This window comes from Adiantum capillus-veneris, chromosome 19, assembly GCF_014529385.1.
Source record: "Adiantum capillus-veneris isolate H3 chromosome 19, ASM1452938v2, whole genome shotgun sequence".
Classification (NCBI taxonomy): Eukaryota; Viridiplantae; Streptophyta; class Polypodiopsida; order Polypodiales; family Pteridaceae; genus Adiantum; species Adiantum capillus-veneris.
In genome coordinates this window covers 81,548,709-81,569,833 of record NC_140949.1, presented here as the reverse complement: position 1 = coordinate 81,569,833, position 21,125 = coordinate 81,548,709, and the positions used below count along the sequence as shown (strand labels likewise).

The window sequence follows — 21,125 nt, the reverse complement described above, 5'->3', positions numbered from 1 at the left end:
ACGAGACGACGAGTAGACGAGAAGATGGTAGCTAAATACCAACACAAAAAAACTGGGTACAATGATGGCACTAATAACAAATATGCTTTGAAGCCTTTACACTTCGCCTTGCTTCATTAATCCATGTGAAAAGACCCGGCAGCTCTTCGGCCCATCTTGTTGAAGGCAATCCTTTTTTTTTTTTCCGAGAAAAAGATCCTTCTATTAGTTAATGAAGACTGCTCGTAGGGTTGTCAGGACATCTCAGAGTCAGTTCCAGCTGACTGGCTCACGCCTCTCGAGCCAGTAGCACCCCGGTGGATGGGAGCCTTCACACGACTGGAGGTTCTCATTTGAGTCAGGGCTTGCTCAGAGACTGTCCCAGCCCTGTTCTTCGAGCTTCAGGGTGGGGGACGACTACAGAGAGTTACAGTAGAGGCCCCGCAGGTAGCAGAGTGTTGTTTCCAGAGGATCCGAGTTGTGGGCATCTGTGGGAGGACTTGCGTCATAGACCCTGACCCAGCAGCTCTTGAGACAGGACACTGGAGGCTATGGGCTTGGGAGTGTTGTCCACTGGCACGAGTACAGTGGGATCCTGGTGAGTGGCTATGGAGGGACCCATTCTCTTCTGCAGACCACCCAGGAGTCCCTTTCTTTCAGTACACCGTTCGGCTTGGACGTCATATACTTGCAGCACAGAGTGAGGCCCGCCCCGCTGCAGCACGTCATTGGCAGGAGGAGGGTCTCACAGTTGAGTTCTTGGCAGCTTTTTGGCAGAGGCTGTGGGACTCCAGACAGCCGAGGCGCGTCACTTTGTTCCAGTGGTTGGTTGCACATAGAGCCTGGTTGGTTGCACATAGAGCCACAACAGTAGGGAGCTGGCTTGTGCATAGTGGTCTCTCGGCCGCATGTACAGCCTGTGACCAGTTGGTGGAGAGTCAGCGACACTGTCTTTGGGACTGTCCGTCGGCCCAGCAGGTGTGGCTACGAGTTCTTCGGCTGATGCCTGCCCTCTCCACGGCTCGACAGTACACTTGGGGGACAGCCGCTTGGTCCACCCTCATGGGCCCGGCACTTCAGTTTGAGCTATCTTCCACCAGCAGGATGATAGTGATAAGGGGGGGCGACCTACACTCCAGCCTGCTACAGACCTTACTCCACAGGAGTGGTGCAGTGAGAGAGATGAGTGTTGGGAGCTCATCAGCGGCCTAGCTCTCTGGTTCATCTGGCGGGCCCGTTGTTTCCGCATCTCTGAGGCTCGCCCTGTGCCACCAGCAGAGACTGTTCGTGACTTTTGGCTAGAGCTGATCCATACTCTCAGAGGACAGCTTGAGGGACTACAGGGCAGCTCCGACCTCTGCAAGAGAGGGCTACAACAAGCATGATGGGGAGACTCTCCCAATGAAAAAACAGCATATATACAATGGGGCTAAATCAAGAGATGGGAGGAGGGAAAAGCCACACAGGTGGACAGTAGTGCCATCTGAGCACCCCCTGGACCATGGTGTAGAAAGGCCTAGGGCGCGAGAGTCGAAGGAAAGCCTCGCGGCGCTCCCGCATGCGGTCGGAGCTGCCGTGTAGTCCCTCAAGCTGTCCTCTGAGAGTATGGATCAGCTCCAGCCAAAAGTCACGAACAGTCTCTACTGGTGGCACAGGGCGAGCCTCAGAGATGCGGAAACAACGGGCCCGCCAGATGAACCAGAGAGCTAGGCCGCTGATGAGCTCCCAACACTCATCTCTCTCACTGCACCACTCCTGTGGAGTAAGGTCTGTAGCAGGCTGGAGTGTAGGTCGCCCCCCCTTATCACTATCATCCTGCTGGTGGAAGATAGCTCAAACTGAAGTGCCGGGCCCATGAGGGTGGACCAAGCGGCTGTCCCCCAAGTGTACTGTCGAGCCGTGGAGAGGGCAGGCATCAGCCGAAGAACTCGTAGCCACACCTGCTGGGCCGACGGACAGTCCCAAAGACAGTGTCGCTGACTCTCCACCAACTGGTCACAGGCTGTACATGCGGCCGAGAGACCACTATGCACAAGCCAGCTCCCTACTGTTGTGGCTCTATGTGCAACCAACCACTGGAACAAAGTGACGCGCCTCGGCTGTCTGGAGTCCCACAGCCTCTGCCAAAAAGCTGCCAAGAACTCAACTGTGAGGCCCTCCTCCTGCCAACGACGTGCTGCAGCGGGGCGGGCCTCTCTCTGTGCTGCAAGTATATGACGTCCAAGCCGAACAGTGTACTGAAAGAAAGGGACTCCTGGGCGGTCTGCAGAAGAGAGGGGGTCCCTCCAAAGCTACTCACCAGGATCCCACTGTACTCGTGCCAGTGGACAGCACTCTCAAGCCCATAGCCTCCAGTGTCCAGTCTCAAGAGCTGCTGGGTCAGGGTCTATGACGCAAGTCCTCCCACAGATGCCCACAACTCGGATCCTCTGGAAACAGCACTCTGCTACCTGCGGGGCCTCGACTGCAACTCGTTGTAATCGTCCCCCACCCTGAAGCTCGAAGAACAAGGCTGGGACAGTCTCTGAGCAAGCCCTTATTGAAATGAGAACCTCCAATCGTGTGAAGGCTCCCATCCACCGGGGTGCTACTGGCTCGAGAGGCGTGAGCCACTCAGCTGGAACTGACTCTGGAACGTCCTGACACATGCTCTGAACCCCTCTCATGCCCTGTAGCTGGACAGCCTGCCCCTCCTCTGACAAACCTGTGAACTCTAGCCAGTCACCTAGAGAGCGCGCTGGACCTGCTGCCATGTGACCCCAAGAAACATGAGGCCTACTCCCAACCAAATGGCCTCTCTGAGTGCTGACCATGGGGTTCCAGACGAGGGGCTGCCGCAGGCGCTCCTCCATGCACGTCGGCTGTCTCTGCTCTAGGCCACGCCGTAATAGCTCCCAAGAACGAAGCAAACTCACAGCGAATCGGTCCTCCAGTCTCCTGCTCAAACCAACTCGGCGCAACTCTGTAAAGATCCATCTGGTCGAAGGTTGCCAAGGGCCTCCTGACTGAGGCACCCTGGCACGAAGCCTCTGCAGCAAGAACTCCTTCCAGGGCTCCTCGCCTGGAAGAAGTCCTCTGACGACGAACTTCCCAAGAAGGGCTCTGCTCTGCTGTGCTGGATCAATGATCCCAAGCCCTCCCTGAGAACAAGGAAGTGTGATGACCGACCAAGCCACCTTGGCTCGGGCAATCTGAGTGTCGCGACTTGACCAAAGGAAGTTCCTGATCAGCCTCTCTACCTGGTTGATGCAAGAACTCCAGAAGTTCCAGCAAGAAGTGATGTACCACATAGTCGCCAACAACACCTGGTTGGCAACTACTACTCTACCAGCCAGCGATAGTCGTGCTGAGCTCCAATGTAACAACTTTCTCCTGATGGACAGGAGAAGAGGAGCAATCTGCTGCTCGGGAGACAAATCCAAACCAACCTGACAACCCAAGTACCGAACTGCAGTCTTTGGAGGAATCCACCTGAAACCCTCTCCTGGCATCCAATCTGGCACAGGAGCACTGCCAACCGAGAAAGCTACTGTCTTTCTCCAGTTGATCAGTGCGCCCGATGCACAGCAGAAGGTCGCCAAAGCCTGCTCACATCTGTGTAGATTGGCCTCCTGGCCCTCTAAGTACAAGGCTGAGTCGTCGGCAAACTCAGCGTCCAGCAGCTCATCTCCCCGTATAGGTAGTGCAAGGCCCCTCAAACCAACCTGCTGAGACACCAAAAATCTGCTCATCGCCTCCGCATAGAATAGAAAGAGAAAGGGGGCAAGAGGACAACCCTGTCTGACCGATCGTGTGAGCATGAAGCGCTCACCTCTACCTCCTGCCAAAAGCACCTGATTGTGAGCCTGTCTGTACAAAGCTGACACCCCTCTAATCCAAGCATATGAGAAGCCCATCCTGCGTAGAGTGCCCTCTAGAAACCATTCCGAGCTTTCAACCAAGAAAAGCTTTCACTAAGCTTATGAACCAACACCCCCTACCCGGTCAGGGAAGACATGGTAGTGCTTTTTGCACAAGTGAATGAACACTCTCTTTACGAGGGAAGGAACAAGTGACGACTACGGCCTGTGCTCGAGGAATCCAAGGGTTGAAATCCTAGTTTATTTGATGAGCGGGTTTTGCTCTAAGATCGAGCCAAGGGATCGTCAGGTTGAGCGTCTTCGCTCTAAGGATCTTACGAAGGGAAGAAAATTTCCCAGGTTCACCGAAACTCTAACACAGCTTAAGAATAATGTACACTTTTGAGTACATGGATAACACACGAAGATACAAACCTATGCCAAGGAACTGGACGAGAGTTTGTTATACTCTCTTGAGCGCCTTTTTGCGCGCAAGGATATTCCGACACGAGAATCTCTATTTGAGATGTGTTCGGTAGAAGGAATTTGAGTTTCTCTACGGAGAAGAGGTTTTCTTATGGTCGTTGATCATTGAGTACGCTATGTGCTTTAACCATTACAGTAGCAACTTTTGGTTGCGGTATATGTCTCTCCATGAGCAGGTCAAGTAGCATTTACATGTTGCTGGAATAAATTCGAACTATTCTGTTCGTAAGAATATAATCCGCCAACCGTTTCAAAATGGTAAGAATTACATATGGGAGAACATCCCTGAGAATCAAAGAGGGTTTGCTTTATTGAGAACCAGGTTTGAACGTACGTTTAGAAAATGCTATGGCTAGAATCCTATCTGCCTGAGATTTTGCAAGTCGTCATTGATGCTCGTAAGGTGAATCACTTTTGATGATTTTGTAAGGAAGAGACGCTAATGGGCGTCGGGAAATCATTGCTGGTGGTAATAACTCGTAGGAGGAAAAGATTGGAAGGAAGTGCCGCCGTGCACAAAGAATCTTCGGATTAGAACCGTCCGCCTACGTTGAGCGATAGCCCGGAACAAGAACCTTCTTTAATGTTATCACAAACTGTGTTTGTGAAAGAAAGACATCGAGCTGAATGCTCTATGACTTGGGTGTTCCCTAGTGGGAGGACACAAGAGGTTTAATACCCTCTGGACTAACAGCGCAGGATTATGCGCAAGGACATAGACCTAGATCGATTTCTAGGAGGATTATTCTTGTCGGAATTGAGAAGGTGGAATTGAGTTAACAGATTCTCGGATGAGGAAACTTCCAATCTGTTGGAAAGACGCGAATGACGAGTTCTTACATGGCTTGTAACTTTAATGAAAGGTGAAGGATATCCTCGAGGTACTAGAGGAAAGACATAAACCGGTAAGGTGAGTATTGAATTATTGAATTATTGTTTAATTTAATTTTTAAGTTCTCTTTTGCGAAAGGACTAGCTCAACTCACCATTGAGCAAGATTTGGAATCTTTCCGGTTTCTCCCCGGCAGTTCAGTTGGACCTCTACAATTGAGGACAACTGTTTATAAGTGAGAGGGATGTTGCTAAATTGGCTTTATCTGACAGAAAAATAATTCTAAATGAATTATTGGATTTATAAGTGAGAGGGTTTTCTCGCTTGGAACACCAAGGAAAAATAATTCTAAATGAGTTATTGGAATTGTAAGTGAGAGTTTTTCTCACTGGAGACATCCGAGTACAGAGTATCCCTAGTGTGTCATTCAAAGTAATGACAGGAGCACTGTGAAAGGGAATAACTGTAAGGCCACCAAGAACGGGTACTTCTGATGCGTCACAACGGATGGGTGACAGGGAGCATCAGTAAGAAGTATCCGACCATCCGGGAACGGACATCTCTGATGCGTTATAGGATGGGTGACATAGAGCATCGTGAAGGGGATTGTACCGTAAGTTCGGTAGGAAAGGACTAGGTGATGGGTATTCCTGATGCGTCACAAGGTGGGTGATGGGTGCATCGGAAAGGGGATAACCATAGTCGAGAAGAAATCCGAATTGGAAAGAGGAATACGCGTAAAGACGCAAGCACAAGAATAAAGATGGGTTCTGAGAAGCTTTTCTTAAAAAGCGGAAAATTTGAACGAGTTTTCCGGGAAGAGCAAACGCTTTCCCGCGAGGAATCTATGTCTGCATTGCATTTGTGCATGTGGTTGCATCCAGGGACGCCTGGGAAGTGCTGTGAAAGCATTGTTTTTAACTTATAAGGTTTTATTGAGTTTTTGGGCGGATTTAGACTATTTTTAATATACGCCGGCCGCCCATTTAATAAGTGGGCAGCCATCCGATAAATAAGACAACAGATCAGCCAGCGTTTTCTCTTTCTCTTTTTCTGGCAGAACAACGAAAAAAAAATGATTTTTTTTTTGAAAAAAAAAAAAAAAACAGCCACGATCTCTACGCGAGCAGCTATTCGTGCTGTGGCGAAGAAGCTATAAAAGCACCACATGCCCTCACTGAAAGGAAGTTACCAACGTTAGCAAGAGAAGACTCTGCCGCCAGATAACGCAAGAGATCGCGAGACTACGAAGCACGGAAGTCACTTTTCCCGCGCAAGAGCGACAGGTATCTATTGTGGATTCTCCATACGAATTGTTGTCGCGTGTTTGCGTGTGTGTTTGCAGGTACTTCATTGCGAAGGAGAAGCGAGAAGGCTTCGGTCTACGCTTGGGAATTCTGGGAACGGAATTCGGAAATTGTCTGTGGAGTCTCGACTCCGAGTATAGACGGAAAAAGGATTGAGAGCTCGTCTCTCGGATTTCCCTTACGGGAAGGAATGACCATCGAGTCAGAGAATTAGAACGGAGGGGTTTCCTCCGGTTCTTGTGCTTGTAAAAAGATTCTCCCTAATAAAGGATTCTCTATAAGGGGGGGGACCAACCCATCTTCTGGTCCCCAGTACTGTGTCGATCTTCCACTCTCTCTCTCTCTATTTATTTCTCTCTATATCCTTTGGCTTCAGTATTAAGTGATAAATTCTATTTATCCGAGTATATTTTATATTGTTATGCGCTCCCGTTTGTGACAACGGTAGTTCCTGGTCGGTGAGATCCCAGTCGATCCCAGTCCAAAGAGACGACAACCGCCATGATCATCACAAACTTCGAGCTGGTTGATCTTGTCCACCGATTAAGCATAGCTTCCTCTCAAGAGCTGCACAGGGCAAGCCGTAACACCCAAACCACACAGCATATCAAAAGCCACCAAAAATATCATTAGTCCTCGCACTTGAGGCATCCCGACCAATAGAGCTCAAATCCATGACTCAATCATCAACATATCACATTTGTCATACACATCACAAGAACACCCGTTCCCATCTACATCTAGTACGTGCTCAAGTATTCAGATATCCTCCTGCAAAGCTTCATGCACCTGCTCCTGGCATTTCCATGAGCCGACCATCTTCAGCTGTACTAACGTGGTGCCCGTCTCGTGACCATCACTCCGCTCCTTTGTCAACGGATTACCCCGATTTTGAATAGAGTCACTGATGTCCCCTTTGGGTTTCAGGGATACTAAAGGGCTGAGTAGTATTCTGCTGTATGACTTTATAACTGGAATTCCCGAAAATGAAAATGATTGATTTGTACTTGACTTGTTTGAGTGCAGGAACTGAAAGACGAAATGATTGCAGCATTTGGGTCTCATAAATCTCTATAGACATGATTGCAATGAGGATTAGTTAATCAGGCATCCGTGAGGTCTGGAATGGATCTAGATGAGATTACTAAATACGTTGCCGATTGATCATGGTCTGAGTATTGGAATGAATTTGTTTGTGATTTGTCAAGTGATGTCAAGTAAAGTCCTATGATGTCCAATGATGTGACTGTCGTCTTGTACAAGTGCTAGATGTGTCCTGTCTAGTGCGTCAGTACTAATAGTCAGTGTCTATGCAAGGTGCAGCGGAATGAATGTTGAACTTTGCTCAAGATGAGTGTTCCGAACTGCGCTCAAGGTTCCTTATACTTACGGAAGGGAGAGCCGTCCGTTTCTTTAGTGAGAGAGTGCAATGGACACAAACAAAGTGGATGAACACTGTGAATGAAGTGCATGAGTCTGAGAGATAGAGAGAGAAGAGAATACGACACTAGAAAGTTGTCAAACCCTCCTCGGAAGGCCCCACTCTCTATGGCGAGAGCGGTCTACTATTGATTGCACAAATCTCTACAATGCTTGGACTTGCCGACGATGTCGACGACGATGGGGACGACGACGAGACGGGCCGAAATCTGAAAACTCCTAAGGGCTGAAATCTGCAAATCTTTACTTGCTGAATTCTGACTCTATGTCGGTGACGATGTCGATGACGATGGTACGACGATGACGCTTTGCGGCGAGGATTTGTTGCGGGAAGGTGAGATCTGTGAGGTTCGGGGGTTGTTCTACGGTGATTCTATGCTGAAAACTGAAAACTCTAGTGTATGGGCTGGTTCTGTCGCGATGGAACTGCAAAGCGCTGGATGTCCTGCTGCTCCAAAAACGCTAGGGCTGAATTCTGTTGCTGGGGAAAATCTACTAACGCTAGGGCTGATTTGCTGTCGTGAAATAATTATGCTGTGTCTGCTAATGCCGAAGCTGCTCTGCAATGCAAAAACGTCAAGGCTGATCTGTCTTGCAAAAACGCTAGCTTTGATGGTGTGTTGCAAAAACGCTAGGCCATGCTGTTGGGGTTCCTTCTGAGAAGGTGCGTGTTGAGCAAGTGCTCCGGCTGCCTCTTCTGCCAGAAAGTGCTAGCGCTAGGTTTCTTTATCTACTTGGCTATTGAATTTGTCCTACCTAGTTCCCAACAAAAGTCACATAAAAATAATAAGTGAAAATTGGCTAAAATAGGGAAAATAGGTCTATGCATTGTAAAAATGCTCCTGATGGGTTCTGATGGAAATCTGATGCTCATGGTGTGTGCAACCAGAGGTTATGCATCTACTCCAAGTGCTTGGACATGCATGGTCTGCGAATAGACTCACAAAAGTGCCAGATTACTTCCTAGTCTAACTGAACTGAATTGAACCCTTGCCATGAAGTAGCTTGTCCACGTACACATAGGGTTAGATGTGCACGTGACATCCCCTCCTTTTCAAAGTGAGGTATTGGTAACGAACTGTATGGCGTCGAGGGAGATCGCCAACAACCTGGGAAGGACTCTTCGTCGGCCCACTCTGATGCGTGGTTCGTGTAATACTTGAACTTCATAAAGGTCTGCAACGCTTGCTTCTTTGGGCCGCACCGAAAGCGACACAAAGTCTTCTGTGGCTCCTTCGATGCTTCATCTTTGTCCATAGTCATGCGTCTACCATCTTCAAGAATCTCCGAGGCTGAAAATTCCTGAAACCACTTCCAACACAAAAACTTGAACATACCCATTCCATGTAAAGTGACTGCAAAAATTCTAGTTTTTCGAAAAAAGTGTGCATGCAATGCATATGAACATAGAGACGGAGTGCCAAACTGTTCCTCAAACACTTGCAAACAATGGGGTCGAATCTTGACTTTCTGATCTAAATCAATCAACTGTGGCAAATCACAATGGACATGTCCATGCTTGATGCTCAATCTGTCTTGTGCTCTTTCAGATACTGTGTCATGCCAAGGAAGAGACATGGAATGTGACTTCCTTGGGGGCAAACATTTCAGCTTTTCACGAATAATCCGCATACATCCGTGCTCATTCATGAGTGAATCGTGCTCATCATACAATATGTCATGCCTGGGAAAAGGGATCACATAAGGACGGTGACTAAAATACAAGAAATCATCACAAATGAAACACTCGAACAATGCGTGCTGACTAATCATTCAAACACATAGTACTTCTTGGGGCGGTTCTGTGGACCTAGGCTCGAGAGCCAAGATCGGTTCTTTGTTATTGATCATCTCTACAATGAGGTTAGCTTCACTAGAGAAAGTATCAACTAACACATCATCCTTGTGAACAATCACATCATCTTCATGAAAATCATCGTGCTTGTTAGTATCATGCAATTCATCATGCTTATCATTATCATTCAAATCATCATGCAAATCTTCATGTTTTTCATTGTCATTCAAGTCATCATGCTTATCATAATTATGCAAATCATGTATGTCATACTTGGGAGAAGAAGAGACGGAGAGAGTCTCCTTTTCCCAAAGCTCTTGCATCCGTGCCGCACTTGAGAAAAGAGTCGCAACATCTCTTTCATGTGTCGGTCGTTCATTGCTTGTCTTGCTTTGTTCTCGCGATCAAATGCTGCTTCTCTTACTTTGCGTTCACGATCAAATTCGGCTTGTCTTACTTTGGCTCCCAAGCGTGCTTGCTCGCGCTCACGCGCTATGGCTGCCATTCTTTCTTCGCAGTTGCGATCAATTTTTGCTTTTCTTTCTACTGTTCGTGCTTCGCGTTTAAACTTCCTTGCTTCGCGTTCTAACTTCCTGTCCATAAACATCTGCTCCAACTCCTCCATAGGAGTTAGTGCAATCCTTGGCGTGGATGGGGAAGGGGGAGGGTCAGAAAAACCTTCTGGTGGGGAAAATTCTTCTTCGCCAACTCCATGCTCATCACCTTCATGTGAAGTATCCATTCCGCTTTGGGTGATGACCATCCACTAAAGTTTTGGGTTCTTAAGTTCACGAGGAACTTAGGTTCTTGTGGTTCTTGGTGGTCTTGAGGTTCTTGAGGTTCGGGAGTCTTGAGGTTCTTCTTTAGCTTGCAATCTATGTTAGAGAAGGATCTTCTCTTCACCCGAGTTCTTCTCTTTTCCGCGGGTGCACCCCTTGGCAGCCTTGCGCTCACACCAAGGTTGCTTTTTCCCACCTCACGTCGATTGGCCGGCCGCTAAGTGCACGGTCCGCTCTCAATGAGTGAAAAGAGGCACAAGGGGAGGCTGGACAAGCCCTTATTTCTTGGGTTTCCTGTCGCTTTTCAAAAACACGATTAGAAATCGACACGCCCAAGAGAACTTGGTTGACGTGCGACCGCAACAAGCAAAAAAAATTTCTGTTGTTCTTTCCTTGAGTGATACAGAACATTGCCAAAGCTTTGATACCAATGTAAGGTGCAACGGAATGAATGTTGAACTTTGCTCAAGATGAGTGTTCCGAACTGTGCTCAAGGTTCCTTTTACTTACGGAAGGGAGAGCCTTCCGTTCCTTTAGTGAGAGAGTGCAATGGACACAAACAAAGTGGATGAACACTGTGAATGAAGGTGCATGAGTCTGAGAGATAGAGAGAGAAGAGAATACGTCACCAGAAAGTTGTCAAACCCTCCTCGGAAGGCCCCACTCTCTATGGCGAGAGCGGTCTACTATTGATTGCACAAATCTCTACAATGCTTGGACTTGCCGACGATGTCGACGACGATGGGGACTGCTGAATTCTGACTCTATGTCGGTGACGATGTCGATAACGACGGTACGACGATGACGCGCTGAAAACGCAGATGCTGAAATCTACGTTTTCCGGGCTGAAACTGCAAACTTCGTGGGATCTGACCGTGCAGCGAGGATCTGCTGCGGGAAGGTGAGATCTACGAGGTTCGGGGGTTGTTCTACGGTGAGTCTATGTTGCTGGTGAATGGGCTCGTTCTCTCGCGATGGAACTGCAAAGCGCTGGATGTCCTGCTGCTCCAAAAACGCTAGGGCTGAATTCTGTTGTTGGGGAAAATCTACTAACGCTAGGGCTGATCTGCTGTCGTGAAATGGTTCTGATGTGTCTGCTAATGCCGAAGCTGCTCTGCAATGCAAAAACGCGAAGGCTGATATGTCTTGCAAAAACACTAGCTTTGATGGTGTGTTGCAGAAACGCTAGGCCATGCTCTTGGGGGTCCTCCTGAGAAGGTGCGTGTTGAGCAAGTGCTCCGGCTGCCTCTTCTGCCAGAAAGTGCTAGCGCTAGGTTTCTTTATCTACTTGGCTACTGAATTTGTCCTACTTAGTTCCCAACAAAAGTCACATAAAAATAATAAGTGAAAATTGGCTAAAATAGGGAAAATAGGTCTATGCACTGTAAAAATGCTCCTGATGGGTTCTGATGGAAATCTGATGCTCATGCTGTGTGCAACCAGAGGTTATGCATCTACTCTAAGTGCTTGGACATGCACGGTCTGCGAACAAACCCACAAAAGTGCCTGATCACTTCCTAATCTAACTGAACTAAACTGATCTGAACTGAACCCTTGCCATGAAGTAGCTTGTCCACGTACACATAGGGTTAGATGTGCACGTGACAGTCTACTATGCCAGTTAATGGCCTTTGTCTGTTTTGCAGGCGTAAGCGAGGGCGATTACAATTCTTTCAAGAGGGGGGTATGTCACAAACTGGTGACGTGGGTGGCCCCCGTACACACACACACACACACTTCTGGCAGGCTCCGTAAAATACGCCGACAGGCTGACGTTGCAAACTGTATGGACGCCCGCAATTTCCGCTGATTGTTGACGTGGCAGAATTTCCGCAAAACGCGCTGGTCTGCTGATGTGGCAGTACGTTTGGATCTCCACAATTAATGCTGGCCAGCTTTTGGGAATAATGCGTTTGAGTTTGAGAAGCTTTTGAGGAAAACTCTTTGGGGCTTTGCTTTTGGGCATCCCTTGTAAGAATAAATAAGCCTCATAGCTGAATCCAGAAAGAGCCCAAATACACCGATGGAGGAAAGTGCAGCCATAGACTCATGACAATCACCTATAAGACTATATAATCGTCAACTTCATCATGCATAGTATTGATTAAATACTACAACATCCCCACTAATGTCATCAGTGCCCAATAGTGGGTGTAGATCTAGGTACTAACATATGCTCCCAACACACAACACAACGCACACATGAGCATACATCAACAGAAAGGTCACAGTACTAAGTTTCTGTCCAAGACTCTGAAGATCAAGGGCAAACTCAACCACGACGAAGCCTAGTACTAGAAAGAAGCTTAGATAGAAAGAATTAATGCACCAAAAAAGGTAGTTAATAGCTGAGCATGACCTAATACCTTGAATGCTAGTTCATGAACTTGACGAACATAAGGGCAGATTCAAGATTTGGGATGTGCTTCATCTTCATATTGCAATTAAAGTTCATTCTTTTACAGGATCTGGCAGCAGTGCTCTTCATTATGCTGCTTGTGGTGGCAATACAGCTTGCTGTCAGGTAATGACAGATGTTCAACCTTATTTTTTAAAGTTGGATCACAATAAGAAATTTCTTTTATTGCGTAATCTGCTTGAATAGTCATAAAAGGAGGTGCTCAGGTTTTTACGTTGTCCTGTAGATTCTTATTTCAAGAGGAGCTGATTGCACTCTTCAAAATGCAAACGGGTATGGAAGTTGGATCAGGTTCTGTTTTATGAGCTTGTTTCACGTGTGATAACTGCTCTGGGCGGAACTTAGAAGCTGATGCTTTTTTGAACAGATGGACACCTTTACATGTTGCACGTCTTTGGAGGAGGCATTGGCTCGAATCTTTGCTCACTCCAGATTCCCAAATATCTGTACCAGCTATACCACCTTCCCGCTTTTTAGCACTGCCTTTAATGAGCATTGTCAAAATTGCAAGGTGTGTGAAGATGTGAATATACACAGTTTACCTGAAGTATATGATCTGCTAATGACTGCATAAGCATCTCATGCAGGGAATGTGGTTGGAAAAATCTGGAGGCCTCTCCGGGAAGCACGGATGCGTGTGTGGTTTGTCTAGAACGAAAGTGCACTGTTGCTGCAGAAGGTAAATTTAGCTGTTTGGCCTCTGTCTGCTCAGAAAGCCGCCTGTGATGGGCTGATGACACTGCTGTACAGTGAATTTCACCATTTTTATACGTAGAGGCAGGTTGCTGGTACGTTGTAAGGGGTGTGAAGCAGGTAGATCTCGAGGTTCTCAACTCCTGGAAGGCTGAAAACAGAGAAAAAACAACAGCTTAGCATCTCACAGAAAGGGCCAAAATGGATACCTCGTCCGGTCAAGCACTAGATGCCTAACCAGACGGGAGGGGATGAGATTGGCTTGATCTGCAAGGGAAACTTTGCACTCCAATTGGGATGCCTCCCTAAAACGCTGGGGACTGGTCATAGAAATGCAGCCGTAGCAAAAACGCTACAAAAAGCTGGGGTGTGCAGAGGGGAAGTTTCAACTTCAGAAAGGTTCAAAACCGTTAGGGCTAGAGATATCTGGTGAGATTGCAGCAAGGTCAGCCAAAATGCTAGGGGGAGAAGTTGATCACACAGAACACCTTTGTTGCCAAGGGTGGTCCCAACAAGGCTGAAAAGGTAGGCTGATCCGGAGTGCCTAGGGGCACGAGAAAATGCTAGGCTGATGCTGGAACATCTGATACCATGTGAGAGTGCGGATGTGTGGAAGCGTGTGAGAGTGAGAGAGAGAGAAAACGCTGGAGTCAGAAAAAAAGCAAACTGTGCTAACTCAAAACCACAAGTGATAGCCTATCCACCCTAGGCACTTGTAAAGTGAAGTAGGTGTGGGTAAGGCAATCGCCCAACAAAAACACAGGTGTGGGAAAAACCTAAAAACCACATAAAATGGTTGAAAATGGGAAACCCCACTATCTGGCCCCAAATGACCGGACAAGCATTCTTGTATTGTTAGTGGTGTTCCTGGGGTGGCCACCCCCTCATTCCAAGTAGATTGCATAGCTATAACCTGAAAGAGATGGGATGAATCGCTAACAGAGGAGAAGATTATGCGATGATGCAGTAGAACGGCTCATGTGAGGCTTTTTTGATGGGATAGTCTACTGGTTGTGTGAAATATGCTACCGGCCTCCTCCTTTGATCACGGTTTGTTTATACTTTTACCTTCGTCTTAGACATCTGAATCATATTGCAATGATATAATTTTTCTAGTCTCATAGGTCTTTTAGGCCCTTTGCAGTCGAAAATAAACATTTCATTTCATCTCTCTCTCTCTCTCTAGGCTATGGTGGATAGGCAAGTGAAGCATTCATATTGAAATGAACATAATGATTGTGTTAGATTTGAGAGTGTGTACTCAATGAAAATAGAAATGCTTAATTGATTATGATGATAGATCAAATTACAAGCTAAGCATTATGGCCTTATATAGGCTCAAAGTGGAAGGTGACATTTAATGCTAAAAAGTGATTTTCATCACATGTGGGAGAAAGGTCAAGCAACATGTGGCTATAACGAATAGCATGTTGCTATAGTGAATAGCATGTGACCATAAAGAAGCATGTCTTTAAGGAAATCTATGTAGTGGGATGCAGACATGCACATAAGGGTGCAAGGTTGGTATGATTGGCTTTAGGGGAGTTGGTCACATGTCGAGTGTAAACTAAACGGCTTACCCCAACAGACTCCCCCGTAAGCTGAAGCTGATCAGGGAGTCTTAAGATGGGTCTAACATGGGTTACATCGGGTAACTACATGGGGCTCATAAAGATGGAATCTGATGTAAGAGAGGGTAGGTCTTACCTCCAAAATTTGGGTTTGGGGAAGTGTCTAAAACCCATTACAATACATCCTTATAGTGTTGAGATCTGCTTCTTCTTCTTCAATGTGTACTTTATATTTGGAAACTCTAGGATTCTTTTGGTTCCTAGCATTATCTTTGAAGAAAGATTGATCGTGTGCATGTCCTTTCTTATTGGTGGACATAGTGCTTGTATACGTGTAAATATGGAAGCAATAGTTTTGTTCACAAAATCGAAATACTTGTGCGAATGCATGTCTTGATGATACAAGGGATTTTGCTAATCTTGAGATTAGTTATTCATACATATCACGGCGAGCTTTGTGCAAATGATTCCTCAAGGGATTTTACAAAAATTTTGAGCCAGTGTGAAGTCACTCTTCACTTTTGTGAAGCACCCCTTCACAGTGGTTGAAGATCTTGAAGCTCGAGGCTCATGGGAAAAAGGCTTTAGAGTAATTGTGGAACTTGGAAAAATGCTCGAAAAATCGCATGGGAGAGTGTCCTTAGCCGGGTGAGCACTTGGTGCTATTTGAGATGGTTGTATGTCCTTGTAAATTGTGCTCTTTTCCAAAGTCAAACAAAGCCTTTTAAAAACCAGAAGCTGTTTTTGAATTCTCTTGGAAAAATGTAAAGCTTGACTTCCATCTAAAAAATACTTTGAGCATTATAGCTTTCAATTGCACACAAGTATTCCCTCCAAAAAAAATTAGAGATTGAGCTTAAAGCTTAAAATTAATCAAGACGTTAATTAGCGTAGCTTAGCTCAAAATTTGTGTAGGTGGGCTTGATCAAAAGCTAAAGCCGATGACTACGTACACACATAAGTATGTTTCTTCAATTTGTTGGCGTAGCTTTCAATTGAATGGCTTCAAAACGTGCTTTCGTGGCCTTCAATGGAGTATCTCAGATGCAACGTAACCTAAATGCGAACGCAACCTACACACGCTAATTAATTTCAAATTAACACGAAGGGTAGTGACTCAAGGAGCAAATCCAAGAACGTGCCCGAACATGGATAATCGAAATTGATTAACGGTGCCTATTGCTACATAATATAAAAGAAAATTATGATCAACGATTAAGCTTATGATGATGCTCAATCTAGCATAGAGAGGGGGGAATAAGCAGATTAGGACCAAATAGAGTGGTTAGGAAATGCTAATCACATTGCAAGCTTTGATACCGGTTGAAAAGCCATGGTGGATAGACAAGTAAAGCATTCATATTGAAATGAACATAATAATGGTATTAGACTTGAGAGAGTGTATTGAATGAAAATAGAAATGCTTGATTGATTATGATGATAGAGCAAATTACAAGCTAAGCATTATGGTCTTATATAAGCTCAAAGTGGAAGGTGACATTTAATACTAGAAAGTGATTTTCATCACATGTGGGAGAAAGATCAAGCAATATGTGGCTATAGGGAATATCATTTGACTATAAAGATGTATGTATTAGGGAAATTCATGTAGTGGGATGTATACATGCACAAAAGGATGCATGGTTGGTATGCTTAGCTTTAGGGGGGTTGGTCACTTGTCGAGTGTAAGTTAAACGGCTTACCCCAATAGACGTCCCCGTAAGCTGAAGTTTACACGAAGGAGCATCTAACACGGGTTACATTGGGTAACTACATGGGGCTCATAAAGATGGAGTCTGATGCAAAAGAGGGGGTAGGTCTTACCTCTAAACTTTGGGTTTGAGGTAGTGTCTAAAACCCATTACATTACATCCTCATACAGACAATGTTGATATCCCTTTCTTTTTCTTCTTCCACAATGTGTACTTCTCCTTTGGAATCTCTAGGATTCTTTTGGTTTCTAGCATTATCTTTGAAGAAATACCGGTTAGGTGCATGTCCCTTCTTATTGGTGGACATAGTGTTTACGTGAAAATATGGATGCAGTGATTTATTGAAAATGCGAAAATACTTGTGCGAATGCATGGCTCGATGTTACAAGGGCCTTTACTAATCTTAGGAAGCTTTGTGCAAATAAATTCTCAATGGAATTTACAAAAAAATTGATCGAAGGTGAAGTCACTCTTCACTTTTGTGAAGCACTTCTTCATAGTGGTCGAAGATCTTGAAGCTCGAGGTTCATGGGAAAAAAGCTTTGAAAGCAATTATTGAACTTGGGAAAATGCTCGAAAAACCGCACAAGAGAGTGCCCTTAGCCGGGTGAGCACTTGGTGCTATTTGAGGATTGAAGTGGTTGTATGTTTTTGTAAGTTGTGCTCTTTTCCAAAGTCAAATAAAGCCTTTTAAAAACAGAAGCTGCTTTCACAGGTTGTGAATCCCCTTGAGAAATGTAAAGCTTGACTTCCATCTAAAAGTACTTTGGGCATTACATGCTTTCAATTGCACACACACAAAGCACAAACACAAAAACTTAGAAGTCTTCCTTGTAGAAAAACTAGAGATTGAGCTTAAAAGCTTAGAATTTAATCAAGGCATTAATTAACATAGCTTAGTAAAATTTTTTTGTAGGTGGGCTCGATCAAAAGCTAATGCCGACGGCTATGTACACACATAAGTGTGTTTCTTCAATTTGTTGGTGTAGCTTCCAATTGAATGGCTCCAAAATATGCATTCGTGGCCTTCAATAAAATAGCTTCGATGCAACGCAACCTAAAATGCAACTTACACAAACACGTTAATTAATTTCAAATTAACATGAAGGGTAGTGACTCAAGGAGAAAATTCAAGAACATGCTCGAGGATGCATAATCGAAATTGATTAGCGGTGCTTAGTGCTAAATAGTATAAAGGAAAATATGATTAACGATTAAGTATATGGTGATGCTCAATCTAGCATAGGGAGGGAGGTAAGTAGATTAGGATCCAATAGAATGATTAGGAAATGTTAATTAGTTGCAAGCTTTGATACCAGTTGAAAGGCTATGGTGGATAGAGCTTGCAATGTGATTAGCATTTCTTAATCACTCTATTTGCTTTTAATCTACTCACATTTCTCTCCTCCCCTTTCCTATGCTAGATTGAGCATTATCATATGCTTAATCGCTAGTCATAATTTCCTTTTATATTATGTAGCAATAAGCATCATTAATCAATTTTGATTATCCATGTTCGAGCACGTTCTTGAATTTGCTCCTTGTGTAACAGACTTGGACACTCCAAGTCGAGAATCTACCGTGACACCACAAATAATCACTTCAAACAGTTCACAGTTCACAATCGATTCGACACTGGCCCGGCGGAGTTCCGTGCCTAGAGATATTGGCCCCAAAGACTGGCACCTCTTTCGGTATTTCTTTTTATATTAATTTGCAACAGTACAAGCGAGCCTGCGGGTCTCACTCTCAGATTCTGCGTCCAGATGCTCTCTAGAGTCGGAGCCCAAAGACCCTTTTAAAGATTTTTACAAGGGATGCTAAAAGCAGAGCCCAAAAACTTTCTTTTTAAAAGCTGTCCATAAAAACTGCGTCTAAAATAGGCTTTCAAAAATAAATCAACTTAAAAGAATTAAGCCTGCTGCCTAGCGTTCAATAAAGCAACTTTCAGAATTTACGTAAGCTTTTCCCCAACGTTGGAAAAGCAAACTGCTGTGTGTTGATTTCCGTACGCTGCTGCCACTTCAGCCTTCCGCATTTCGCGTCGGATTTTACGGACAGTCATGCCACGTGTCAATCCCTGTCGTGCAGCCAGCCATGTCAGCAATCTCAGGTCATTTTCCCACAGGGAGGATGTGTGTGTACCGAGCCACGTCACCAGTTTGTGACATACCCCCCTCTTGAAAGCATTGTAATCGCCCTTGATTACGCCTGCAAAACAGACAGAAGCCATAAATTGTCTTAGCAGACACTGACTGTTAGTACCGACGCACTAGGAACACACATCTAGCACATGTACCAATCCACAGTCACATCACACGACATCACTTGACATCACATGACAAATCACATTCAACATTCATTCGGATCTTAGACCATGATTTATCAGCAATGCAGTTAGCAATCGCATCTAGATCCACTCAGGATCTCAAAAATGCCCGATTTACTAACCCCTATTGCAACCATGTCTATTCGAGATCATTCAGACCAAAATGCTGCAGTCATTTCGTCTATCAGTTCGTGCACTTCAAAACAAGTCAAGAACAAATCAGTTTCATATTCGGGAATTCCATTTCAAAAGTCATACAGCAGAATACTGTCAGCTCTCAGTATTCTTGAAGCTCAAAGAGACATCAGTGACTCTAGTATTCAAAAATCAAGGCATCTATTGACAAAGGAGCGGAGTAACTCCCCTCTTGTGCAACCCATTGCACCAGATCTTTGGCCAAGTTGAATTCGGGGTTCCATTTGGAGTAGATAGACTATGCTAAACCAAAAGCTTCAAGGTAAAGGTTCACAATCTGAGGAGTATCTGTTAGGTCCTCCTCCTCCATCCACTTCGCATCCAATGCAAGATAGTTCTTGAATTTAACTAAGAACTATCTTGCATTTACCCCTATTCTTTCTGTCCTCATGTGCCAAAATCTGTTCATGAACAAGGATCTCCTTGTTTTCCTCCACTTTGGGTTGCTCCACGGGCTCCCCATCTTCGGGCACATCGCCTTTAAAGGGTTTCAAGAGACTCACATGAAATGCATTGTGAATCCTCCAAGTGTTTGGCAGTTTCAGTCGAAGGAGACATCATTGATCTTTTCAGAGATCTGGAAGGTCCATAGTATCGCATACTAAGCTTTGGAAAAAGCCTCTCCTTTCCCTTCTTTTTTCTCAGGCGTGCCTTCTCAAAACGTAAGAGCACCCAATCATTCTCCTTCAATTTCAAATTGCGACGATGGCGATCCGCTGCCTTTTTATGTCTTTCCTGAGATTTTTGCAAAGCCTCGCGGACCTTGGCAAAAAGCGTGTCTAAGTCGCACGTGTACTCATCAGCTTCAAAAATCTTATCTTTCGTGCTTAGGAAGGGTGGAACCTTCGCAGCACCTTCAATAATCTCAAATGGCGCCTTTCCCGTCGAAGAGTGTATCGTGTTGTTGTAGGCAAATTCCACCAAAGGTAGATACTTTTCCCATTGAGTCTTCTGATCCGAGATATAAGACTTCAATAAATCTAAAACCACGGAATTGGCAGTCTCAGATTGCCTGTCAGTCTGCGGGTGGAAAGAGGACGAGAACTGCAACCGCGTGCCAATGTTCTCCCAAATTGCCTTCCAAAACAAACTCGTAAATCTGGGGTCCCTGTCGGAGATAATCGTCTCAAGCATGCTATGTAATCTGAAAATTCGGGCCACAAACAATCTCGCTAAGTGGTCCGGCTTGACTATTTTCTTCACTGGGATGAAATGAGCCTACTTGCTAAATCTGTCAATAACAGTCCAGATACCATCGTGACCACTCTATGTTCTCGGGAGATCAAAAATGAAATCCATTCCAATACTTTCCTAGGGGCGGCTGGGTATGGGCAAAGGCTGTAACAATCCTTGTGCTTTATGCCTGTCAAACTTGACCTTCTGGCATACCAAGCAACTGCGCACAAACTCGTCCACATCCTTCTTGAGTCTCGGCCAAAAGAAGTATCTCTCTACTGTAACAGACGTGGACACTCCAAGTCAAGAATCAACCGCGACAGCACCAAATAACCACTTCAAAACAATTCACAGATTACAATAGATTTGCATTGGCCCGGCGGAGTTCCGTGCCTAGAGATATTGGCCCCAAAGACTGGCGCTCCTTTCGGTATTTCTTTTTATATTAATCAGATCAAAGTACAAGAGAGTGGCTAGGGTTTCACTCTCAGACTCTACGTCCAGATCCTCTGCGAAGTGAAGCCCTCACCACTTATTTAAAGGTTACAAGGGATGCCCAAAAGCAGAGCCCCA

The 21,125-nt window shown here is 45.4% G+C and overlaps 1 protein-coding gene across 1 annotated transcript in view; it reads left to right on the top strand.

The window, feature by feature from the left end:
• LOC147434324 (putative E3 ubiquitin-protein ligase XBOS32) overlaps positions 1–21,125 on the top strand; it is a 57,162-nt gene that overhangs the window by 21,624 nt on the left and 14,413 nt on the right. Inside the window, exons 6-9 of the mRNA XM_086490847.1 lie at positions 12,923–12,981; positions 13,103–13,149; positions 13,244–13,387; positions 13,464–13,555. Coding sequence (XP_086346973.1) covers positions 12,923–12,981; positions 13,103–13,149; positions 13,244–13,387; positions 13,464–13,555 — 342 coding nt within the window. The remainder of the gene's footprint in view (positions 1–12,922; positions 12,982–13,102; positions 13,150–13,243; positions 13,388–13,463; positions 13,556–21,125) is intronic.